Source organism: Ambystoma mexicanum, chromosome 2p, assembly GCF_040938575.1.
Source record: "Ambystoma mexicanum isolate Mex_15411 chromosome 2p, UKY_AmexF1_1, whole genome shotgun sequence".
Lineage (NCBI taxonomy): Eukaryota > Metazoa > Chordata > Amphibia > Caudata > Ambystomatidae > Ambystoma > Ambystoma mexicanum.
In genome coordinates, this window is record NC_090923.1 from 1,285,830,169 (window position 1) to 1,285,856,640 (window position 26,472).

At 45.5% G+C, this 26,472-nt stretch overlaps 1 protein-coding gene and 1 non-coding gene across 3 annotated transcripts; both read left to right on the plus strand.

Annotated features, from left to right (window-relative positions):
- Positions 1-7,115: 7,115 nt before the first annotated feature.
- RPS15A (ribosomal protein S15a) lies at positions 7,116-25,561 on the plus strand. Of its 2 annotated transcripts, none has more exons than XM_069645602.1 (5): positions 7,116-7,251; positions 8,257-8,394; positions 8,479-8,558; positions 11,502-11,587; positions 25,437-25,561. In XM_069645602.1, the coding sequence occupies exons 2-5, from the start codon at positions 8,262-8,264 to the stop codon at positions 25,528-25,530; spliced, it is 393 nt and encodes a 130-aa protein (XP_069501703.1). In that variant the 5' UTR covers positions 7,116-7,251; positions 8,257-8,261; the 3' UTR covers positions 25,531-25,561. The 2 variants fall into 2 exon arrangements, with proteins under 2 accessions (XP_069501703.1, XP_069501704.1); XM_069645603.1 differs by having other exon boundaries at positions 7,238-7,398.
- Positions 21,217-21,346, plus strand: LOC138568140 (small nucleolar RNA SNORA15). Its single transcript, XR_011302512.1, has one exon. It is a non-coding gene; the product is annotated as a small nucleolar RNA SNORA15 (small nucleolar RNA).
- Positions 25,562-26,472: the final 911 nt, after the last annotated feature.

A 26,472-nucleotide genomic window follows, 5' to 3' on the forward strand; every position in this document is an offset into this window, starting at 1 on the left:
GGATGTCTTGAGTTTTTGAAATGAAGTGAGAGGCCAGTGGCATGCAGAGGGCCTGGGAGGGGACAGGAGAGGTGGAGACTGCAGCAGGGTTGGCCAGCTCCTTGCAGATTTTAAAGAGTTTGGCCGAATTGTTAGATGCCGCAGAGATGCAGGCTTGGATAAGGGCTCTCTTCTTAGTGAGAACGGAGAGCCGGTATTGCCTTTGGAGCAGGCGGCAGGCCAGTTTGTCAGAGGATGAACATGAAGCACGCCATTTCCTCTCTGCCACCCTGCACTTGCGTTTAAGGGTGACGAGATCTGAGTCATACCAGGAGTTACATTTGGCTTTGGGCTTCAGGCGGATTCTCATGACAGGGGCAAGGATATCAAGGGTATCAGATATAGCAGAGTGCAGAGGGCTGTGTCAGGGTGGGAGTCAGCCAAAGGGGTGGGGGGGCGAGAAGGTGGTAGCGAAAGCCTCAACTGACACGCGCTTCATGGGTCGGATGACCGCAAAGGTGGGTGGCAGTGATGAGGGTGGCTTTGCCTGTGGGGTAGGGAGGGTGAGGTGGGAGGATAGGAGAGAGTGATCATTCCAGGAGAGAGGAGTGGAGAGAGGGACAGAGAGGGGAAGGTCAGAAGAGATCAGAGCATCAAGAGTGTGCCCTGCAGAATGGGTTGGCCCAGACGGGAGAACAGAGAGTGAAAGAGAGTCGCAGAGGTCGCGAAAGAGTCTAGCAGGAGGACAGGAGGCATCAAGGTGGATATTGAAGTCTCCAAGAAAGAGGATTTGATCAGTTACGGACAGGAGTGAGGAGGAGAGGTCAGCCCACTCAGAGAGGAAGGAGGAAATTTGACCAGGTGGCCGATAGATAGTAGGCACGGTAAGGGAATGGCTAGGAGAGAGAGTCGGCAGACAAGGCATTCAAAGGAGGAGTAGGTCTGCGTAGGAGTGACAGTGGCAGGAATCCACTCAGGGAAGATAAGGGCCACAACCCCCCCAGCACGGTTGGGCCTGGGCAAGGAGAGGATCTTGTAACCGTTAGGTAGGAGTGTGTCAAAGCTGGCGACAGAGCTGGCCGTGAACCATGTCTTAGTGAGACCGAGGATGTCAAGGTCCAGTTCCTCAAGAAGGCGACAGATATCAGAGGAATGTTTGACGGCAGAGCAAGAGTTAAGAGTGGCAATGTGGAGTTGGTTGCCATCCTTGAAGGACTTCCGGGGAGGGGTGCAGATCAGAGGTACGCCCTGTGGAGGTGAAGAAGAAGGAGTCAGAGAGAGGGCAGGGTGAGAGGGTGGAGGCAAGGTAGCCGAGGACAGAGAAGAAAGGAAGTTGATAAGGCGCGGGAAGCGTCTATCAAAGAGGTGGGGGTTGGCCTGAGGGCCTTGGACCAAGACAGTCCCATTAGCGTAGACATTAATGATGGCCTTAGAGGAGCAGAAGGGGGCCAAGAGGTCATCCCAACGGGTGCCACCATTAATGGGAGAAGAGGAGAAGGGAGAGAGCACAGAGACCATATGAAGGGTCCATTGGTCAGGGGAAGGCACGAAAAAGAGGATGTCAGTAAGTGTTTCCTCGGAGGCGGCGCTAGTGTAGGTGTCAGCGATAGGGAGGCCTGGGTTGGAGACCAGGATATCCTTTTTAAACTTTTTCCTACCAGATTTAGTGAGGAGAGCAGGATAGTCAATGGAGAAGCAGTTAGAGAAGATAGGAGAGATAGAGAGCATCATGGAATAAGGAGGGAGTGGGGAAGACAGACGAGATCAGGCGGAAAGGAATGAAGCGGCAAGCCCTAGTTACCACAGTTTCAGAGCTACAGTAACCCAGTCAAAACGAATTAGGTACCCAGTGTAGAGGCCACCTAAATTTGAGAGTCCTGCGAGGGGAGAAAAGCAGACCTAATTAACCACAATTGGCGGTACACACTGAAGTGTAGAAACCATGTGAAAGAAAAGGAAGGGAAGGAGTGGGTAGTAGGGCTGGGCGAGCAGGTGGAGCTAACCAGAAAAAGGCGGGCCGGCGACTGGCATCCCCTGCGGACACCTGCAGACACAGGGAGCCGCAGCCATAGGAGTCACCCTTTGCCTAAGGGGGCCCTTAGCCGATGGGGGCTGCCGGGCAGGGGGCTGCCCAGGGGGGTGGGATTTTAGACAGGAGGAGAGGAAGGGGAGGGGGGAGTGGGCGTTCAGGGAGGCGGGAGGGGACAGGGGAGAGGAGGACCAGGAAGTGAGTTGGAAGGAGGGGGCAGGGGGCAGCACAAACGCGCACGGAGCGCTAAACCAAAAGAACAACAGTGCCTGAAAATAAATGATTCTTACTGAAGGCCCAGCGGGGCCTGGAAGGCAGCCTCAGAACACGCACACCGGGCTATGGGCGACCACTCACACCAGCTCTCGCTCAACAAAGAAGCGAGCTTCAGGAGCGGTCGTCGCATAGTCCCGGAGGGACTACAAGGACAATCAATCAGAGGGGGGGGGGTGGGCGGGCAGGGAGGCGGGAGGGGACACGGGAGAGGAGGACCAGGAAGTGAGTTGGAAGGAGGGGATAAGGGGTAGCACAAACACGCACGGAGCGCTAAACCAAAAGAACAACAGTGCCTGAAAATAAATTATTCTTACTGAAGGCCCAGCGGGGCCTGGAAGGCAGCCTCAGAACACGCACACCGGGCTACGGGCGACCATCTCCAAACTAAAAGCGTCCAACTGCAAAGGAGACACTGTCCCAGCCAAACTAGTCAAAGCCTGTGCTTCTACCCTGACCCGCATCATCACTAAATTTGTCAATGCCTCATTTAACTCCAACACAGTTCCGACATGCATTAAAGAAGCCTGGGTTACCCCGCTTCTAAAAAAAACAAATCTAGACCCCACCATTCCGACTAATTATCGCCCCATAACCACGGTTCCATTCTTACTCAAAATCATCGACAAATTAGCCTACAACCAAATTCAAACCCACCTGGAATCTAACGAGCTCCTCGGTACCAAACAATCAGGTTTCAGGCCCAACCACACCACTGAAACAGCTCTCTTGGACCTCAAAATCCAGATGGATGCCATCAGAGATTCTGGGAAATTCTGCATTCTCCTGCTGTTGGATCTCTCAGCTGCGTTCGACCTGGTGGACCATGAAAAACTCTGCAACTCTCTTGCCCACGAGTTTAACTTCTCTGTTGAAGCCACTGCTTGGGTGAAATCCTTCTTAACCGACCGCACCTCCAGAGTGTCCATAGGCAAAGAAGCTGCCAACCGCATCCCAGTCCCCATAGGAGAGCTCCAAGGCTCTTGGCTCTCTCCCACGCTGCATAACGCATATACCAAACTCTTGTTCTCAGCACTAGACGATATGGGTGTCATATACACTAATTTTGCGGATGACACCCAGATCCTTATACCTCTTACAGGGAACTATGACCAGGACACCGTAACAATAAATAAAATCTCCGTCATCATACAAAACTGGATGGTGCTAAACAGCCTATGTCTTAACGATGAGAAGACAGAAGTCCTCATCGTAGGATCTCCAGCCAAAATAGCAACCCTTCACCCAGAATACTCAACCATCAACATCGATGGCACCAATATTCCAGTGTTGAAGCAAGTCAAAACATTGGGCGTGTACATAGACGCCAGCCTGACTATGACTAAACAGATCAATGCGCTCACCTCTTCCACGGCTTACACCTCCAAATTAATTGCGCTCAGTCGACAATTTCTGACCCCAGCAAACTGCCTCACCCTAGCCAGAGCACTGGTCCTATCGAAATTGGACTATTGTAATGTATTACTACTAGGCACCTCCAACACTAACCTAGCCAAAATGCAACTCTTGCAAAATAAAGTTCTGAGGGCAGCTCTAGGCATAAAAAAATCAGACCATATCTCCAAGACTAGGAAACACGTCCACTGGCTCCCCATCAAAGCCAGAATTATCTTCAAAACATTATGCATCACATACAAATGCCTTACCAAAAAAGGACCTATCTATCTCAACAATACTCTAAACCCCAAAGTTGACAAGAGATCACTTAGATCCAATGACAAACTCCTCCTGGACCCCCCTCGATTCAAAACCACCAGAGCAGGGGGTAGCAGCTTCACCACTCTCGCCTCCAAACATTGGAAGACCCTACCCATTAATATCAAAAAAGAATCCTCCTTCACGGTCTATAAGAAACTGTTAAAAACCTGGTTATTTAACCAATATTAGCACCTAAAGATAGGATCCCGTTCCATTGTATATTTGTTGTGAATATTTGCAAATTGTATCATATAATATAACTAATGTAATGTTGACTTTTATTAATTACTAAGCTGTCTTATAAGCACACTGTGACACCTGAGGGTCTGGTCGTGTAACAAATAAAATAAATTAAAAAAAATACCTTGATTGGTCTGGCTTGTCCAGAGGTTACCCTGTTCCCAAAAAATAGGCTGGCCTTCTGAACCTCTGCCCACCAGGTCAGAGTTCAGAAATCCGTCTTAACACTTTGGTTTGGCACCAATAAATGGAGTGGAGTTGTAAAGATCTGTGTTAGCACCCAACCACTGAATTACAAAAGAGGTGCTCATCTCCAACGCTCGGTACATCTGCTGAGCTAGTTCAGAGAGCAGCCCCAAATGCAGAGGCTGGCATCTTCTGCCCTTGCGGTGCGGGTGGGCATGGATCTGCTGCGCTGTTACCCGAATGCCTCTCCCTGAGCCTGCCTTTGAGTCCTGCACGCACATCCACCGTCTCGGGAGAGTACTCACAGCCATGCCCCCTTAGGGGCCGGTCTCGCAAAGGTAGCCACTAAGCAGCATCGCTCCCTCCGTAGCGAGGGAAGAGTCACTGCTTCCTCCACAGATGCCTTGTTGTGTCAGAAAGTCCCGCCGACACCAATGTGAATGTGGTGCAGCCAAAGGAGTCCCAACTGAGGGGCTGGGTATAGAGCGATATTGTAGGTGAGAAAATCGCTGCTTGATTGCGTTGGCTTAAGTATCTAGTGCCTTTCTTTGGCACAGATCAGCTTTTCTCCTTTTCAACATGCTTTTAGCACCCTTCTGCCCGGGTGCAATGTTTGCCAAGGTGCGTAACCATAGAAGTCACACAAACCTCCTTGCACAGGAGTTCTCCCCGGGGAGTTGCGCACAGCCTTGACTGCCACGGTCACCTCAGTGGAGGCAGAACGTACTTGTTGCAGCCATTACTCATTACACTCTTTCTGGTAACTTGCTAAGTGCACACGAGTGGCTTTTTCGGCTTTCTGGACAGCAATCCGGCTGTTTTCTGTGGTGTTCCAATGTCTGCTGGTTGATCTTTGGCACGAGACACAACACGTCCACAAATCTTAAATATAAACAAAGACCACCTGCGACCCGTGTTGTCTTGTTCTAGCCACATTTTTCTCAATCTCTCCCCATCACATTTGGAAAACAATAGTCTGCTCAGCATTAGAAAGCCTGCTTTAACTGTGATGGTCTCCAACCCAGGTTTCAAGCAATACATAAACAATGACAGCTTACATAGCTCCCAACCTTTTCTCTCGCCAAGGTGGGTGAAAACATCTGATTATCTTTTTGGCGGGTGAGAGCCCATAGAAATGAATGGGCGTATGGGGCACTTGGCAGGTGATTCAGCTCCCTGCAAGGACGGGTGACACCCGCCAAAAGCGGGTGAGTTGACAGCTATGAGCTCATGCTTCATGCCATAGGCGGGAAAGAGCCATTCGATTACTATTCGGCTGAATACTTTGGCCAACTATTCGGTATTCGGCAGAATACTAAATCTACTATTCGGTACACCCCTAATCTATATCGATTTAAGATAAAGAGTAACCTTTATCCCAGCTGCGTGTGTGCTACTTTATTACCACAGATCCTAAAATTGCCCTCATTGCAGTACATCTCTCTCCAACTTCTGTTTGTTTTACCATAAATCCATACCTCTCGACTCACACACTTCTGGCGGGTGTCACCCACCGAGAAAGCATCTGTCTCACCCACCAAGCTCCCTACCCTTCCATGTAACTTAATGGGCTGTTGCGGTTGAGTCTGGTATGAAAGGGAGATGTTGTGATGGTGACTCATTGTGTTTGATCCAGGCAGCTTTATTTACATAGTTACAAATTTACATCATCCAGTTTCTCTTGAGGGTATTTCATAGCTCTCAACCATTTGTGTCGCAAAGGTGGGTGAAATCACCCGATTTTGTTTTCGGCGGGTGAGACGCCCATTGGAATGAATGGGCGTGCAGGAGGCTTGGCGGGTGAGTCAGCCCTTTACAAGGTGGGTGACACCCGCCAAAAGCTTGAGTTGAGAGCTATGGTATTTACAGTAGAAAGGAGATAAGTCATAACTGTAGAGCAGAGAAACCCACCGGCCATCCTTCTGACTCCAGCTCAGGCCCTCAACTGACACTCACAGAACATTCACTCACAGATACACCCAACATTCTTCTGAGCTGCATTCATGCATCAACATTCTAACATCAAGCACTCCAGACCAGTGACATAAGACAAGACTACATTATAACATGGGCTTTCACCCGCCAAAAGCAAAATCGGGTGTTTTCACCCGCCGTGGAGTGACAAAACGTTGAGAGCTATGTATATTCACTTATTCCCCCCATACCCGCTTTTCTTCCACAAAGCACGGCCAGGATTACCCAGACAGAGCACAATTCTCCAACACCCGCCAGAGCCTCGGTACTGTGAGATCACTATAGTGGTGATTTTGCGCATTATAAAAGCTTTAAAACGTTACATATACATTTTGGGGTGTGTTTAAAATAGAACATATTTCCTTTCTTGCTCTTAACAACATTCGCATCACGTTGACCCTTTCCCCAAAAGAGCCACTATTTGTCCGTTTTCTACTTCCTCGACGCTCGGGCGACAGCGTAATGTCAACGTTGTCAATAGAGACCAGTACTAGTAATTGATTACCAGCAAGAAGATCGCTCCATAATAAATCTGGTTTCATTTGAAACCGCCTTTTTGTTCTTAATACAGAATCGGAATTTCAGAATATACATCTTATCTATATATCACGGTAGGTACTATTGCCCAACGTTACCCCTAAGTATGGGGTAAACTCGTGTACAGAGTCAAATTCCTGGTCTAGCTCCGACTATGACAGCAGTCGGCGTCGGCGATCGACTAACTTTCCTGCGTAATGACGAATCCCGCACTTAGTTAACACTCACGCACTGAGGTTTCTCGCGAGACTAAGAAAGTTCCAAAATCCCCCATCCTGCCCTCCCCTTTCTCTTTCCGCCATATTGCAGGACCGGTGAGTAGCTGGTCGTGTTTGGGCCACGATATCATCTGTTGGATATCATGGACATCCTGCTTCCCTTTGCTTGTCTGCTGGCCGAACTGGGGAGTGCGATGTCCAGAGATCCAGGAGACTCCGGTCTAACGTAGCGGGACTTTGTCGGTACGATGATCCGCACCCTGCAGAATCCCCACCCCTCTTAGGTCGTGCTTTTTGGGTTGTCGCTTTTCGGCTTTCATTCTCGGGGACCGCCCGCGCCTTTGCATTATGCAGATGCTCTGGCTGTACAGTCCGATTTTGAACGTCTGTTCAAGTACTGGGTATACTGTCATCTTGCACCTTTTAGCTACTTGGTCAGTTTGTAAGATGTCTCCAAGCTTCACGGTTCACCCGCAAGTGCAAAGTGCAATTAAGTATGTGCATTCCCTCTTGATTAAATGGTTCCTTCTGCTATCTTCCATTGACGGCGGTGCATGGGTGAGGCTGAAGCTCGCGTGAGCATAAAGCTCTCTGCGCGTGAAATACTTTTCATCACAGCATAACCTTTGGTTTTTGCTAACCATTTTTAATGAACCGGCGCTTGGCTGTTGCTAATGGAATGCTTTCATTCGTTGAATGAGCTGCAAAGATTGGAAGGCTAACTGACGTGTAGGGCTTGGCGCGCGTTGGCTTTTCGTCCGGGCCATGTCGGCGTCAGAATTGGATTAGATACGATGCGGCAGACTAGAACTGCTTCTATCTCTTTCCCCAGCTTCAACAGTTTACGCGTTTGATATTTTTCCCGTGTAGTCTAACTTGCGTACCTTTCTCACCAACACATGTGAACGTCATACCCTCTTAAAATGCTTTTTTTTTTTTTGTCAAATCATCTTCATATTTCTAAAGCTTACAATTGCACTTTTTTTTAACGGGTGCTACCTGACAAGTGTTTCGTAAACATTCGGAGCTCGGTGGCTATGCGACCGTTCACCTGTTTTCATTTTCCCGTAATTAATTGCCGGTTGTTCATTTTCCCAACAGGCAACATGGTGCGCATGAATGTAATTGCAGATGCTCTGCGAAGCATCAACAATGCAGAAAAACGTGGAAAACGTCAAGTTCTGATCAGGCCGTGCTCCAAAGTAATCGTGCGCTTCTTAACTGTGATGATGAAGCATGGTAAGTTTATACTCTATATTTCAGTATGCCTTCCATCCCTCATGTACCCCTAGTTTGATAAGTAACGGTACCATTTGTTTGTAGGTTACATTGGAGAATTTGAAGTCATTGATGATCACAGAGCTGGAAAAATTGTTGTGAACCTTACTGGCAGACTAAACAAGGTAGGCTAGGCGTCGAAACTACTATCACCACCTTAGGTATTACATTCGTTTTTTTTTCCAGTCGGTATGATTTTTTTTTAACTTATCACCAGTGCCTTATGAATTGAGTAGCTGCTAGCAGTTGTTACTGGAGTCAACATATTACTTCACAATGCATAACTTTGAACGCTTCTTTAGATTAGATTATGTCCACCCTCTTACTGCCAAGCTACTTGCTCTCGTTGAGTTAACTCTCGCCTGCCTTTCCGTCTGTTCGAAAAGACGTGTATGCACTCCCTTCTACTCGTTTTCTTGGCTGATCTAACCCGAACCACCTTTTTGTTGGCTTCCAAATCAAGTTCCATCAAGTTTTTGGTATTTCGGTGCGTCACTTCTGTTATAGGTTTTTCACCAAACCCTCCACTCGTGGCTGTATGTTTGACTTCAGTACTTGGATGTGGAAAAGCCTCATTTAGTGGTTAGGTCTGAGGTGCTTTTGTGTAATATGGTGATTGAAGCATAACCTGCTTTTCATGAAGGGGACCATGGCGCTCACTTTGGATTTCATTACGTTAATTGGTTTTGTGATTTAATTTACTTGTGAAAGCCTTCGTATTAAATGCTTGGCCCATCTTCTGTGTAGGGCATTTGCATGCACCTGTGGTTGAACGTGTAGGCCCAGCTGCTGAGTAGTGTGTAACTTCCTACTTATTTTGCTGAACGAATGTGATTGCTGTCTGCAACTTAGTCTGTGTAAAGCTTTTTGCTAAACATTGCCAGAGGCGATTACTTCATATGGAACAACCTCTCCCTATCTTGAGCAGGACTTGCTCAAATTCCGGAAGATTCTCAAGACTTTTCCTCTTCACCACCTCCTTGCCCCTCCTCTGCCAATCTCAGTCAGTTTGGTGGCTTTGGACCTGGCCTCCTGTACCCAATCGCCTCTGCCTACCTCTTGGCGCTTGCCACCCACCGTCCTCAATCCTGTAGGCTTGCTTGCGCTTTCTACCAAACATACTATGCACTTCATCTGCTGCTCACCCACGAGCACTGGCGTTCCAGCACACCCAACCCCCAGTTCCCCTTCTCTGCACTCGCAAGGCATAGCAAGTGTGCCTTTTTCTTACACTGTAATTGTTTTCAATCCCATGTTCCCTCCCAGCTGCCCTGTGGGTGCTAATTGTCTTGGTGTGTAAGCGCTTAACAAATGCACAGTAAAATTGTGCTGTTGTGTCAACTTGTGAGTGGTCTTGCATAGCAACTGAGGCCCAACTGTGCTTGGCGCTGACATGGGTTAGGCAGAAGGAAGAAACTTGAAGTATGAGCTCATGATCTGCGACCAATACTGGTTAGCGTGGATTGTGACATGCTTGTGGAGTGGATATTGGTGGTTGTTGGTGTGGTAATGGCTAGGCTTTGGCGCCCTTCTGTGAGGCACAACATGGGACCAATACAGGTTTCTCGACCCTGTAAATGTACCCAATCGTGAGTACAGGCCAGTGTTTCTGCTGTCAATTTCAGTTGTTGACCACAGCTATACAGAGCTGTATTGTCCTTTTTTAGGGGCCGTGTGGGTGAGGACTACACTATGTAAAGCAAAACAAATCCCACAAAACGGCTTCCTCCCTTTCAGCTGTGACTTTGTTCTTGGTATCCGCCTAACACATACACAACCAACCCTTTTAGAATTTAGGTGGGCACAAGGTTTTTCCAAAATATACATATTTACAGATAAGGATCAAATTCTTTTAAAAAGAACCAATGGTTCACAAAGCTGCATCATTCCTCTGAGAACACAATTTCATTTTAGTGTGTATGCATCAAGACACATTTTGCCATGTTTGTCAATTTCGACACAACATGCCCACAATCATGTCTTTAGTGGAAACTCCCTTTTCAAGGGGGGAAATGGGTGTCAACACTAGACATGTGTTTCTAGAACCTATACTTTTGAAATCCGTTTCTTTGCATTTCCCATAGGTTGAGTTGTTGTTGACCCTCCAATCAGTGCTAGCTCTTTTCTGAGACGTGCTTATCTCTAGATAGAGGTGATGGGCTAGCTCTCCCTACTGAGATGTAATTTCCCTAGATAGAGGCAATGGGCCACCTATCTAGGGTGAGGGGCTAGAAAGACTGACCCTCTTTCCTACAGCCAATTCGTTATGACATTGGGTATGGATCACACACAAAAAATCCCGAGAAAGTCAAAACTGCTGTCTGGATTGTAACCTAAGCAGGTGAACGATTTAAGGTGGGTGACCAGTTGCTGATTGGGCATCCCACAAACTGTCTGGTCCACGAGTGAATCCACCTTCAGGACCTTTTATGGTTAAAAATGAATTAACTTTAAGGGAATACAACCAGTACACTTCAGTGCTGCTGATCTTTGGGTGTAATTTCTCTTTCCTTCCCTGCAGACCATTAGATCTCTGGGGGTGGATGTTACTGTTCATACTTACAATCCCAATGTTCAATAAGTGATCACCTTAATGTTGAATGGTCTGCATTTATGTGGACAGAAGGGTCAATTTGCACAATTCCACTGAACTGATAGACCAGATGGCTCCACCAACTGGTCAACCCTTTCTTTCAGAAACTTGTTTCCAGTGGCAACATTTTTAATGTGCGGGTACTTTTTTTGTTGCAGTTATTTATGCACATGACGAGTTATATTTGTTCCTCTTCAGATAATGCATTAATGGAGTTTCCTCTGGCACTATTCGTCCAAACCTATCCATGGGGCTGTGTGGATGAAAACATGGGGACATGCTCTGTCTGCTTCCAATTTTTGTTGTATTTTTACTCGCTATAGTATGTGACCATTTTTAGGTAGTTAAGTGGCTTATTTGTAGGGCTTGCTGTACAAACGATTCAGATTATGGGGTTTGCAGAAATACACCCAAATTGAATCGTATCGTGAGACTTCTCTTGTGCACGTTTTTGTAATTTTGTTTTTCCTTTCAGTGTGGTGTAATCAGCCCGCGATTTGACGTGCAACTGAAGGATCTGGAGAAATGGCAGAACAATCTGTTGCCGTCTCGGCAGTTTGGGTAGGTCTCTTGACTCATTTCCCCCACACCTAATGGAATCGCGGCTTTCTTATCATATGGCTTTTGCCTTCACATTAGTGTCACTTTCAACCGATATTGTTTCAGGCCTGACGAATGTAAATGTGTGGCTTTTTTAAAAAACACGTTTGTGGGGTGGATTGTAGTCTTTTGCATTGTCTTTTCTTTTTCCTGAGATGTGAAGGGGCATTCGTGTTAGTATTAAAATGTAAGCGGGTGGGGGGCAATAACTGGGGACTGGTTCAGGAGTTTGCAATCTTGTTTGTAGATCACCATTGCAGTTCAGTGGCTTTTGGTTCACAGGATTATAATAGAAGTCCATTCAAGTCCTCTTGAATGGGTGGTTATTAAGCATCTAGCCTCTTGGCATAATTGTGCTCTGCAAAGTCCTTTCACCACAATAACTCATCGGACGAAGGATGATAACTTTTTTATGAAGAATCGGTGAGTGCAGAATAGTTCTCGAATTGTCTCGCTATGCTTTTTTCATTTGAAGGTGCAATCTTGTGCACATCACTATTTTCATGCTTCTGTGGTAGCATACCTTTGCAGACGCAGTAGTGATTGAGAACTACTTGGCAAGTGACAGATCTCAGTAGCTCTTAATAGGATTTGAGCTTTTGTGCTTGATGTCCAGCGCATTAGCATGCCCACTTAATGGGGCCTTCGTCTTGATGGCGGTGCATTCTAGGGCAAATAGCTTAGTCCTGGCATCCTGAACATCGGTCGTTTCTTCACTGGCCACTTGGGGTACATAACGGTCTATGAAGGGTAACTTGGTCCTTTGTGAACTATATAAATCCAGTTTTACTTTATTTCGGATAAGCATTTCTAAAAAAGCTCTCATTGCCATGCTTTCATGAAATTGTGCAATTAGGCTTCTTAATATGTATGCTAAGCCTTTATTTTGTAAATGTATTGCTATTTTGGCTGTTTTTCACTGCTTAATAAAGATACAACTTGGTGCTTAGAGTACTACAGCAATATTTGTATGAAGTAAATGCAATATGACGGCACTCCCGCCTCTCGGGCATGTAAATAAATCCCAAACCAAGCAAATGCCTCCACGTCATCCCCGCCTTATGCCAGCAAAGTCTAACTATTATAACAAAGAAATGGAGGCAGCTCCTAACTAGACCAGTACATTATTTGAAATACTGAAGGCTATCAAAAAACCCAAAGTGCTCCCACCACCACATAACCCATCCAAGGAAGACTGTGACGGGGTGCAAGAAGCCTTTGCTGCTAAAATCGTATAGGCTAGAAACAATATCTTGGCAAGGGCTGCTGCAAGTACAGAAACTCCACATCGGAAGAGATTTAGTTTCTCATCTGTCTCAGGAGGAATTATGTTTGGTACTGTCCAAAATGAAGCCAACATCCTCCCCACAAAGATCATGTTGGACCACAAAACTTTTCGCACCCATTCTGACCAGGACAGTTGACGCATCCTTCAGTGAGGCTTAGTTCCATAAGCAGAAAAGAATGTTAACAACACCATTAGTTAAGGTGGCTTTGGATCCAAAGGATCCCAGCAATTTGTATGTCCCATTACTAACTCCAACTTTATCCTGAAGATCTTGGATAAAATCGCAACAAACCAGCTGCAAAAACACATGGAAGCATCAGACACTCCACAAACAATCAAGTTTTCGGGCAGTTCACAGCACTGAGTGAGCCATGCTGGACTTAAACATGTGCATATGCTGGAGTTGATCGATGAAGGCAAATCCAGGTTTGAGCCAACATAGCGTTCGACCTGGTAGACCACCAGCTACTCCATTCGGCACTTGACAAATTGCTGATGCTCTACAACAGCGCTGGCATGGCTAGCGTCTTTCGGCTAGCCTTTCCTGAAAGACAGGAAAGCTAGAATACACTGGGGCGATAATTTCTCAGAGGCAGCCCTGATTATGTTGGGAGCTCCCCAGGGAGCCAGCCTAGCCCCATTAGGAGTCTCTGTGACTTGCTAGAAAACTATTTTTTTTTTACACCAATTGACACAGCTTCAGTTTGAACTGACAGCACCAAAATAGCAGAGCTATACAATGTCATAGACCTGGATGCAAAACATTGAATGTGCCTGAACAATATGAAGACAGAATTAATGATCTTTGGATCCCCTCAGGCAAGTTCCAAACTTGGAGCACAGTATAAAGCTTTCTCTCTCAAAGAAGCCATGATGCCAGAAATACCCCAAGTAAAAACACTGGGGATGATGGTTGAAGTGTCGATTGGCTCTGGAGCTCATGTCAACTACTTGTACAAAATAACACATACTACCTGTTAAGAGCCATCGGACCCTTCATCAATAAAGTGAACACTGCAACAATTGCGAGAGCAATCTTCTTGTCGCGCCTAGGTTATGGAAACGCCTTGTTGCTGGGAGCCACCAAGAGAGCTACAAAGATGTTGAGTAATGCAAAATGACGCAGTTTGCATAATTAAGAGGAATTAAACACATATATAGCTATGACAATTGTCCATAGATGCCTTTTTGGAGAGGCGCTGACCTATTTCATTCTCACGGTACGTGCCACTGAGATGCTTAAGATTGGCAGATGCAGGTCTCTTGAGTATACCCAGCGTTGGCATCAGGACGAGGCAGATCTTTCCCAGTCAAGTCTGCAAATTATTGGAACAAGCTACCTGATGTCCTGAGACAAGATGGAAACTATCTTATTTTCAGGAAAGCACTCAAAACTTTACTATTCCAATACCTCAAAGAATCAAGGTATTTGCCGGGACCCTGCTAGGGCCATTTGTTTTCCTATCTGTGATTTTGCATCGCTGGTTTCTCCGCGCCCTGATGCCTGCAGGTTTACGGTGCATTACAAGCACATAGACAACTACACAATTGTAAGAGGACAGAGTAGATGCCAGAGGTGGCAGAATTGCCATGGCCAAATGAAACGTAGAGCTCAGATTAGCCGCCTCGCAAAAACTCTTCTGCGAATTATTAAATCCCAACTGACAACTCATACCATAACAATCCAGCTAATAGCTGGTAAATACAAGGTAGAAATACTTAGCACTAAACGGGAATCGTACAATATCATCAGGCCAGCTCTAGCGCCAAAGATTTATTTGTGAGCCATAAAGAGATGTAGACGCCTATTACCCCAGTGGATACATGCGCAAAGGACTGGTGTACAAACATTCAGAACGCCCTCAACAACACAATAGCCACTCTGCAATCCAAAAGCTCTGTAAAACGAAAAAATATGCAAAACGTGGACATCACCCACCACAACACAGAACCGAACACCAAACCACCCCAGGACTTTACATTTTCTAAAACCTCCGCCTTGAAGAGGTACACAGAATCATCACTTAAAGGCAACAGCTGTTGAGCGCAAATAAGATGCTGCTAGAGACATAGCTCCTTTCATATCCAAACTAATCAATGCTTCATTTCCGTCAGGTATAGTACCTAATTAAAGGCATCCTGGGTTATACCCCTACTTAAACAAACTCTAGACCCAACTATCCCTACAAATTATAGGCCAATTACCCCAGTCCCTTTCTTATTGAATCCTGGACAGGGTAGCCTACAAATCCTAGAATATCTTGAGATTAACCAACTCCTAGGGATTTGCCAGTCGGGATTTAGACCCAACATGGGACAAACAGCGCTCAGATTGACCAACTAAAGGAACATGGCCTTACTACTGTTAGACCCATCAGCAGCATTTGATTTGGTTGACCATAAGGTACTATGCAACCACCTGCAGCCTATTCCCAGAATGCCATTACCTGGATTCAATCCTTTCTAAATGGGACTAAGTCTTCTCCCCTTCAGCAGCAGCCAACCCTTAATGCTGCTGCTGAAGGGGACATGCTGAGTCCTCCAAGGCTCCTGTGTATCACCCACTATGTACATCTTCACTAAGCCCTTGTTCAACAAACTGGATCTTGTGTTTGGCAATTACAAGGATGATGTAGCATTAAAAATTACCTCATTTAGACATGGATGGCCTTTGCATGAATGATGACAAAACGGAATTACTGATTGTAGTCTCTATCTTGATGCCACCTTAAATCTACATAAATGGGTGAAGGCCATGCCATCTGCCACGGCACATAGGGAAACTAATCGGGGCATGCAAACCCCTACACTCCAAGGAAAGCTGTATTACACTCGCCAGAGCTCTAATACTGTCCAAGTTGCATTACTGCAATGGACTTTATTTGGAAGCCAGTAAATGTGCTCAAACTAAACCTTGCAAAATATTGCGCTCAGATCAGCCCTGAGCATCCCACGGAGAGCTCACATATCTGAAACAAGTAGACAATATAAATGGCTGTCTGAAGACAAAATTCAACTCAAAACTATGTCCCTCACGTATAAAGCACTAAATCATGCAGCCCCCTTGTATCTCAGAAATTTAAATTAAATCGATCTACCCGAGCCACCAGGTCATCAAATACTCTGCCTAATAATCCCAAGATACAAATGAGAAAAATCTGGCGGGATCAGCTTTCTAATCATGGCCTCCCAGCTGTGGAATTGGCTGCCCCGCCCTTAAAAAAAATTGCTAACTTCAGAAGCAATTCCATCAAATTGCTAACCGTGTAGTAGTAACTTAATACTTTCCTCTGCACCACTATGACCGCAAAACGTGAATAGCATTATATTTATGCTGCAATTATGTAATCTTTCCTATAAAATTGTAACTTTTCCCCTGTAAATGGTTATTTGCATGTCTAACTTCGAATGTGCCCAGATACCCCCGGGTTAAGGTGTGCTGTAGAAATAAAACAAGCGCTGTAAAGCTTAGCGTTTTAAGATGTTTTGGTGTGTATCTGCTCCTACAAGGGATCAATTGTAACTACCAAAAAGCAGCATGGGCAATTTGTGGTGCTGCAATGTTGGGCTCAAACAAGGAATACAAGATCATAGCATAGAACTAATCGCATGCAAAGCATCCATTGCCCACATGGTCATTTTTTTAAATATAGAAAGGCGTTCATACTTCCATTTCCAGCAATCTATTGCATGACTTGATGAGCACTTGAGAATGGCTGCATTAATTGGCTGCACAAAGTCTCTAATCGGAATGTCTTTGAATGTATTGAGGCAGAACATTCAAATGGACATCAAGTTATTTAACAGTGTAGTCTGTTTTGTGCAGCGTAGTCCGTTGTATTGTGCATTTGATGAGAATACACACCCTGGGGGCAAGTGTCTTTACCCCAAAGTTTATCATAATGGGTTGACCAGCATGTCAACTTGGTCTTTAAGAGTAGTTTGTTTTAAATGTTAAATGATACTACTATTCTGTTTTATGAATATTTTCTGAGCACATTCTTTAGACACGGGCACTCCAACACATCTGCGATCACCCCCCAACCTGTAACTTGGGGTTTTTGTTATCAGTGAATAGTAAAACTCCCTTTACCAGAAATATTTATATTGCGCTCGTACACAAGTGTTACAGAGCGCTGGCATTCCACACTTCATCTTTTCTTGTATGCGTATTGCTTAGACCTTTTATCCCCTTGCCCTACCTGTGGCATAATTAAGTTGTATCTTTAATGTCATCCATACTGTATTGTAGTATAATCACTCCTCTAAATACTCCAACTGTTCAGTAGTTTTCCAGATGGTCTAAACCCAAGCTCAGACCCAGAATGAGTTTAATTGGTCTAATGCTGCGTGGGAAGTACCCAGATCCTGCCAAGTGCTTAAACGCATTCCACCAGACTTGCAGTTCTTGGTGCAGTCTTCCCTTAAGATGCCCATATTAGCATGGTGTGACTGGCTCATATTTCCCCCCTTTTGTTACTCAATAGGATTGGGATGAGTAGACTTGTAAGCCCCATTTGCTCGTCCAACTCTGGCGCAGTCCTTCAGGCTCCCAGTGCAGGGTGAACATCTCCTGATTTCCCCCAAACCCCGCCCCCAGTTTTCTTTTTGCATTGTAGCACAAGCTACCTTGCTGCAAGGAAACCTTGAATCTAGGTGGATGGTATACCATGCAATCGGCGGTAAACCTAGCTTTCGATACAACTCGATGGATGCTCCTCGTGGTTCAAGCATGGTTTGTGCCAACTAGCGAGGCCTGCCCTCTTGTAAGGATTGCTGTTAGGCAGAATCCTGTGCAGTTCCCTTGGGGAACACTGCAAAGACCACATGAGTAAGCAGTAAACCCAATTGGTAGCAGTCTGCACCACCGTGATTTACCTGATAGCTGTGGCTGAGCAGTCAGACCTCTCGTAGAGTAGGGCAGTATATAGAGTATACACAATAGGGCCAAAAACGGAGCAAACACTGACCAGAGCTTTGTATCAAAAGTATATAATTTATTTAAAACACACTTTAGGCAATACACTAGCACTCTAAATCAAAAGCAAGTTAAAACAGTCAGGTAAAGTATACACACCTCCCTTGATAGACAAGTCAGAGTTAAGACGCCATGATTTGTTAAAACTGATGTGAGCGCGTAACCTAGATGGCACTCCAATAAGGCAGATCATATAAATGAAACGGGTCCCAACACTTTTGTTCAAAGCAAGGGAGTAAAGGCAGTAAACACTGTAGAGCCAAAGTTCATAGGCCAGGCTCACTTTAAATGGAGCAAAGCTAAATGTGGCCAAGATCAGTTTAAAATGCACTAAGTCTTTGCAGAATGTTCAAAAGAGGTTGGGGTGATTCACAAAGTAAAGTTAGGTCTGGGGCCAACCCAGTTGGAAAGCGAAGGATTTAAGGGTCACCTTGGGCAAACCGAAGAAAGGGAGGCCAGGCAGAACACAGTACCTTAAAGAGAGGAAGCTCCAGCGGTGGCAGTTGTTCCTGGCAGTGGTTGCAGTTCGTTTTCGACCAGGGGAAGAGGGTCTCGTCGAGGAAACTTTGGAGTCGTTGCACTGCACAGGGGTGAAACCAGCCAGAGTTCATCGGTTCAAAGGTGCGTTCCTTTTATTCGCGGTCAAAGTGGTGAAGCTTGGCTATCCGGCCGCCGGGGTGCTTGGCAAGGTCGATTAGTCCAAGACTACTTTGGAAGGCGAAAGGGGCGAACTGGTTGATCCACCAGCTCGGAGGAAGACTTGTCAGCAGAAGATCTTCTCGTTGGGAAAGGGAGTTTGTTGCAGCAGGGCTCCACCAGTGGTGTCTTTGCAGATGGCTCAGCTTCTTCCCTCGGATTCTTGGTCCTGTGGCGATTTCTGAAGTTCCAGTCCCAAAAGCCCTGCTTTTATACAGAAAAACCCCTTTCAACAGCCTAGCTGTCTCAAACCTGCTAAGTGGTGAGCCGGGCGGCTCACTACTGGGCCAATCAGAATAGAGTGCGACTTGGGTTGCAAAGGCAACACAGTCCAGGGTGCCAATTCCCCTCCCCACACATCCCGTGGAACCCAGAGTGGCACCATTTGGAGGGGTTCTGTGGAAAAGCCTGCCAAAAATTGGAACAAAGGATTCTACCTTGGTTAGGGTTAGAGACGGACACGAACGCCATTTTAGAAGAGTTCTGGCAAAAAGACCCAACCATTGATTTTAAAATTAAATCAATAAACAGCGATATCTTTAACATTGCACCAAAAGTGGTGCGTTTAAAATCAATGGGAAAATCCCATAGGAAATATTCCGCTGAAATATTTTGCATGGTAACCACTGCCACCAGCCAGAAACTCGACAAGGGGGACGTGACAGTGCCCCCTTAAACAGACCCTGGGGCAATCAAATTAACCCCTTCCAGTACTTCCACAATATGATGGTTTGTACTGGTTCTGCTTACAATTTTCAACTAGTAAAGTCAATGGTGACATTACATGCCCTGGGAGACAGTAGTCGGTCCCAGGGTATGGAGTCTATGTTTGGGGGTGTCACTGATACCCCTGTGTTACTGCACTGAGGGTGCTGTGTAACACATAAAAAATAGATACCCTATGGAGTAAAAGACCTGATAGCCCATAAGCACAGTGTCAGACATACCTCAATTCATGTCGAGTGGGCGGGAAAGAGTCTCGCTCTTAGCAGGAGAAAAACAAACCCCCAAAAATCCAGCAAGGCTGCTGGGGGGACTCACTAGGTTTGGGAAATTAGCCTTATAAGAGAATTCTCCCTGACACTTTAACTGAGGATTGGGACTGGAAAATTAGTCCTTATTCAGGTTGTGCTTGGTTGGTGGGCAGCTGTGCAATATGAATGTTGCACCTATATATCATGGTGGGTGGGTTCTGGGGGGGGTTGACCACTTGATGCACGCATGGGCACTAGCCTTGGTTCTGCTTGCCGACCCAGTCATGGGGTCCAAACATTTGCTCCCGGAGAACCTGGTTCTATCGTCTTTAGCCTTTGCTGGTGTCTCAACAGGCATCAAATCTAAAGTCTACTGGCATGCGCAAAATCTTTGCAGCTGAACAAAGTGCCCTGTTAATAATTCCTTATTACTTTGGGGAGGGGGGGGTTCTGTCTATCCCCTGAAGAACACAACTGTCTAATATTAGCTTCGTTATGGGGGCAGAGGTGGTGACCCTTGAGTAGGGTGTCCTTTGTATTGCTTCAAACGGAATTTTTGCCTAATTTTTTTCAAACTGAATTTGCTTTTTGTAACTTGCCTGTACTAGCTTTTTTGATTTGTTGTGTTTCAAGCTGCATTTTTGAGCAAATTTCCTGTTGCACCCGTGAATTGCCTTAACTAGGACAGCTCACCTGTAGCAAACAGTTTTTAAAGTAGGGGTAGTTTTCTGAGAGAATTGCCTTGTAATTGAGCTTTAAATCACAAGCTTTGTTATAGCCTCAATTAAGGCGGGGGCTTTGTGGACCCCTTAACTTGCTGTTATCTCAATTTGTGCACGTAGCCATTGGCAAATGATGATGGACCCATGGCAAGTAAGACATGGTGATGTGTGCGTAACTGATGGGGCAAGTGACTTATGTAGCAGTCCTAGTAGCTTGCAACATTTTTTACATTGCTATGCCATACTAACATTAAGTGGTTAGATTTGAAGTAACTGTCACTACGTCTGCTTCTCTGCATTTACCCCAGTGTTCGGACGAAACTACTAGGCTAACCCATCTAAAGGTGCAAGCTACTAACCAGTCGAGTCACACTTCCCGTGGCTGGGCTAAGCAGTTCTGCACATATGCGAAGCATATTTCTTACTTGCCAAGAGTGATCACCAACTGCTTGTATTATAAATGGGTGGGGGGGGGGCAGGGATTGAAGTTGGTGTCTGCATCAAATGGCTTTAAAGATGCTATATAAAAGTACCAGTTTGGGGGAAAGATGGGGTCATAGAGCCAGGCTTAATTCTGACACGCATCAGATCTGATGCTTGTTAGTACTGCTAGCAATTGTCCAGTTAGGATACACTATCTTGGCTCTAAGCAATTGTAGAGGAATGGATTTTAGAATTTCAGGTGGCACTAATGGAATTGTCCTAACCATACATTTTACTACTGGTAGAAGCCAACAATAGGACTTTCTTATTATTGCTAGACACCAAGGTCCTTATGGGCTGGAGGTCATAATGAACTTGGTGTATGGCAATATTTAAAGCGGATATCAAATCGTACTTTGCTCTGCAGGTGTTCAAATCTCAAATTTGAATTGGTTGGTTTGTATTCGATATCGTTGTGGTATGACTTTCAGTAACTGACATTTTATTTGGCATGGATGAATTCTGCATTGACTCTTAAATAGTTTATGCAGTCAGACACCATGCAACAGTATATTTCACTTTTCTTTATTGATGGGCCACTAACCACATTGGTGTGCTCAAAAGAAAACGTGAGTACAATTAATCAACTTTGTTCCCCAAGTCATTGGTTCTGATAATTATGGGGGTTTTAGGGGCCTGGGTGCAATTCAAGATTTGTGTGCAAATGGTAATTAAGAAACCTCTGTAGGCATGTTTCTAGGTGTTTTGTTGGGTGGTGAGATATGCATAGCTTAAAGGGAAACTGCTAGAACGGCTGGATTGTCGTGTGCATGGGAGTGGGCGTTTACTATCTGGGGATTGGCCGGCACCTGGAAGCATCGGACTGTAATATCGCCACTCTGCAGCACCATCGTACCTGTTGCTCACCTGCTGCCCGAGTAGGGCTGCCTGTGTGAATTGAAGTTGCAGATGTCTAATGGCATAAAAGTGACTTAGTAAAATATATACTTGGCCAGCACAATTAGTACTTCTGCTGAGGAGTTTCCAGGTCATGCCTACTAGCGCACCCATCACCAGGATATCATGCAATTTCTTTCTCGCTTCGTTTTGGTGGATGTTTCATGAGCGGGGAAGAGGGGGCAGTGCGTTTAAGTAGTTTATCCCAATTACAGGGTTCGCAAAATCTACCAGCCACTAGCATTGGAAAGTAGAGTGGCGATCACCATTATCTTGCTAGTGAGTACAGGGATGTTATACGCTTAGTTTGCTTTTACTTCAAACGCACTTAATGCAAGATTCACTGTAGATGCTGGCCAGCATTGCTCATGTATGAAGTGTGCTTATGGCGACATGCACTATTTTACAAGAACTGGTACATGGTCACCCGTCAACTTGGGGTGAGTGCTTTTCTCTAAACTAAGGAACTCGCCCTACAAGTCTAGTGGGGTTTTAATTTGCAAGGCCTGAAGTACTAAAACGGAATGTGGCGCTACGATCTTGCAACGAGTGAGCCGAGGCTCTCAATTGTCTCCTCTGAAAATATACTTATTTATTCTAATCTGTAATTGCTTATAAATTAGATATGTGAAAGTTATGTACAAAAACCATTACATCTTTGTAGTGCCTGGTTACTTCTTGACCCCTTACATAATGCAGGCCGCATGCATTTTAAATCCTTGTGCCTGATTTCCCATGCAGGACAAAAAAATATATTCTTCCTGGCTTCAATTTGCTGTGGGCAAACCAGATTTTTCCCTCAGAATCCAGATTTGTAGATGTTTACCACGCCACGAAAGACAGTAACCGCCCAGTTTCCTTTGGCCATTCCATGCTTTCTCATCTAAAGCCCTGGTGTTTAACTACATACTTTGCATTGGTAAGCAGCCTCTGGGCACAAGAACCTCTCCCGACTTGACACAAACATTCCATCAGCCACGTATTTTATAAAATCTATAGTAAACAATGTAACTGTAATCTTGTCACTACAAATATAGTAGCACGCCCCCACCAAATCCTTAATAGAATTTAGTCGTCCTGTGTGCATAAATTGGCACACACTAAGGGCTAGCACTTCTACAGAATTCTCCAGTTTCTGAAAATCTTGATGTATACTCCTGAGACTTTGAGCACATGGCGCACCTGCTTGCAGATCACTCTAGAAAACTGGCTTAAAGTTGGACAATGTCCCTCGTGACAAATCCAGAAGTTTCTAGTATCACTTCAACTCCTGTATTGGACACTAGTCTGAACCTTTGCCATACTCTTGTTAAACCGTCGAATTCAATTGCGGTTTGGGATTTTGAGAAGTTTGCAGTCTCGTTTTTACCTGGAGGCCAGTTGGGGTTCTGGGAGTCGGTAGTAACAGCCATGTAATAACTACATGGTTTCTGTTCCTTTATCAGCCTTTTTATGCAGACATAGGGCTGTTACTGTTAGGCAGAAACCTGTGCGGTTCCCTCTGGGACCACTGCAAAAGATTTAAGACTACAGGTGGTTGGCAGTAAACCCAATTGGTAGCAGTCTGTACCACCCAGATTTACCTGGTAGCTGTGGCAGAGCAGTCAGACTTCTCTCAAGAAGAGTTAGGCAGTATACAGAGTTCACAATGGGTCAAAAGAACACAGTAGAACAAGCAAACACTGACTAGAGCTTGGTGTAAAACAGAATTATTTATTTAAAAACACATCTAATAAAACACACTGGCACTAATATCAAGCAGTTCAAAAACACGGTCACTAAAAGATATACACTCCCTTCAACGATTAGTTTAAGTAAAGCAACACTTATTGAGCGCTTAACGAAGATGGCACTCTAATCGATCGGTTTAAAAGGGAGAGAAAGGCAGAGCAAAGATGGAAACAGATCGCAACACTTTCAGCAGAACCCAGTAGGACAAGAAGGCAGGTTAAAACCTTAAAGTCAGTTATCAAGGCCGGACCCACTTTAAGACATGTGTCTAAGGTCACACGGTTCAAAGTGCCCAAAAGTCTTGGAATAAGTTCAGAAAGAGTTGGACCAAAAAGAAAGGGACCAGTTAGATGGTCAAAGCGGCCAGCCCAGTCCAGAAGGTTAAGGGATTGTTACCTTGTAGCAATCTTTAGAAAGGGAGGCCTGGCGGACACGGTACATTAAAATGGTGAGAACGCTCCAGCATGGGCAGTTGTTCCTGGCAGCCGGCGCAAGTCGGTGCTTCCTTCCGAGGAAGAGAGGATCTCGTCCGGAAGGAAAGCAGGAGTCCGTTGCACTGCCAGGGAAGAAACCTCCTTTTTTCGCAGTCCAGTGGTAAGTGGCTATCCGGTTGCTGGGGTGCTTGGCACGGGCAATTCGACCACAAGACGTCCTGGGATGCGAGAAAGGAAGGTAAACTGGTTGTGCCCAACAGTCAGGGGAATAAGACTCTCCAGCAGGGAGATTTGTCGTTGGGAAGTGGTGCGTCGGTTCAGCAGGGCTCCTCCGCCTCGTAGCAGGTCGGCTCAACTTCGTCGTCAGATTTTCAGGCCCTGTGGCGATTTCTGAAGTTCCCGTCCCAAAAGCCCTGCTTTTATGCAGCACACCCCATTCACTCAGTCTAGCTGTCAATCAAAAATGCTGGCCGGCTCACCACTTGGGCCAATCACACCAGTGCGACTTGAGTTACCAAGGTAACTCGGTCCAGGGTCCCTAAACCCCCTCCCGCACACCCTGTGGTACCCAGAGTGGCACTAATTTTAGGGGCTTCTGTGGAGAAGCCTGCCAAAAAGTGGAACAAAGGGCTTCACCTTTGGTTTGGAGTTGGAGGCGAACACGAACGCCATTTTAAAACAGTTCTGGCAGAAAATACCAACCGGTGAATTAATAATTAAATAAACCGGCGGTATGTTAGAGGCTATATAAAGTGTTGGCTTTGAACAATGGGAAAATCCCATAAATTTGCGGTTGAATATAAAAAGTAGTATCCACTGCCACCAGCCAAAACTCAGCGAGGGGAGACGGGACAGTGCCCCCTCGAATAACAGACCCAGGGGTAATCTATTTGCCCCTGCCAGTACATCCACAATATGGTTTGTACTGGTTCTGTTAGTAATTTGGGACTAGTAAAGCCAATGGTGACTACATGCCCTGGGAGACAGTAGTCAGTCCCAGGGTATGGAGTCTATGGTGGGGCGTCACTGACACCCCTATGTTACTGCACGGAGGGTGCTGTGTAACACATGCAAAAACATGAGACCCTATGGAGTAAAAGACCCCATAGCCCATGAAACACATTAACATTCAAAGAAACACCATAAATCATGCCCAAGAGTGGGAAAAACTCTCATCCTTGGCAGGAGAAAAAAACAAACTCCAGAAATCCAGCAAAGCTGCTGGGGGACTCACTAGGTTAGGAAATTCAGCCTAAACAGAATTCTCCCTAACAGTAACAAATATTGCGGTTTTGTACAATTCAGGCCCTTTTATTGGCCTGAATCTGTTATACTACAGTCTTAATTTGAGATGCACTTTTGCCATGACAGAATACTGTGTAAAGGTGCACCACTAAATATGGGCCATTGGTCAATATCCTGTTTGTTTCACGTGACTTGGCATACTTTCCATTGCATACTATGACATGTCTTAACTTGAAATTAGCATTTAGCAGATCCTAACCTCTTACCTGCGTGCTTTGCTGACAAATTTTGTTTGCCTTATTGACTAGTAGCTGTCTGTGGCACCGATATTAACATTTCTCACTTTGTTTCCTTCTGAACAGATACATTGTACTCACAACCTCTGCAGGCATCATGGACCATGAAGAAGCTAGGCGAAAACATACAGGAGGCAAAATCTTGGGATTCTTTTTCTAAAATGTAAAGACTAATAAACTGTTGCAACAGATTTTGTTTAGAAAATCATTGTTTTATGTTTCTTTCAACACGATATTCAAATCCAGTATCTGAGCCACCCCTCGAACGCCTGCAGCTTCCACTGCAGAATCTTTGGATTCAAAATTATAGCACTATCAGATAAACCCTTGGCTGTTGCATCCCACAGCCATGTTATGACTTATGTACCACTGGGACCATACATTGGTTAATTATGGTATTTGAGTGTCATTTTGATTTGAAATTTTTAATTCACTTTTAGTCCTTGTACACATCCACCAAATGTGTGGTGATGGCTTATGCCATTGCATACTTTGGCAACTGTTCCCATATCCTATTCTACGGGAGATTACTTCAGATCATGGTGAAGCAGAAATGGTTGCTCAATTCCTGAGTTGTAGTGTAGTATGGAGCGGGTGCAAGTTTGGAAACGATTTTGAGCTGATATAATTTTTGCGACTTTGTGTATTCCTGCCCCATAAGGCATGGAGACCCATCTGTTCTCTTATGGGTTATGTGATCGTGTAGATGTGGCGGGGTGTAAGGAGTGTGGGCCCCCAGAGTTGAGCAGTGAAATTGGTGTGGCGAGGGAATGAGTCTAGGATGTTAGCAGGGATTGTGATTTGTGCTGGGTTATGTGCATTCATTGTATGCAGTTTGATTTTTTTTTTTAAGGCATTATGGCATGTAAGTGGCGTAATGGCAGTCTCCTGCCAAATGCCAGCTACATGGTTGGAGGCGGGTAGATGATCCCAGTTTCATTGGGCACTTCGAAGAATCTACATGCCAGATCCTCAAACCTGTGGGGGTTTTGACCTCTATCAAGGTATGGATTTGCTACGATACACATTTGCCCCTTTGTGCCCACTGCAATTGCAGCCCTGCCAGGCATGAATGGCTCTTCAATATTGTGCCTTCATCTCG

What these genes read in the sequence shown, in the direction of transcription:
- RPS15A (XM_069645602.1), top strand. Translation starts at nt 8,262, where the DNA reads ATGGTGCGCATGAATGTAATTGCAGATGCTCTGCGAAGCATCAACAAT. An exon ending in AACTGTGATGATGAAGCATG is followed by an intron (nt 8,395 to 8,478) that starts GTAAGTTTATAC and finishes ATTTGTTTGTAG; the next exon opens with GTTACATTGGAGAATTTGAA. An exon ending in TTGCCGTCTCGGCAGTTTGG is followed by an intron (nt 11,588 to 25,436) that starts GTAGGTCTCTTG and finishes CCTTCTGAACAG; the next exon opens with ATACATTGTACTCACAACCT.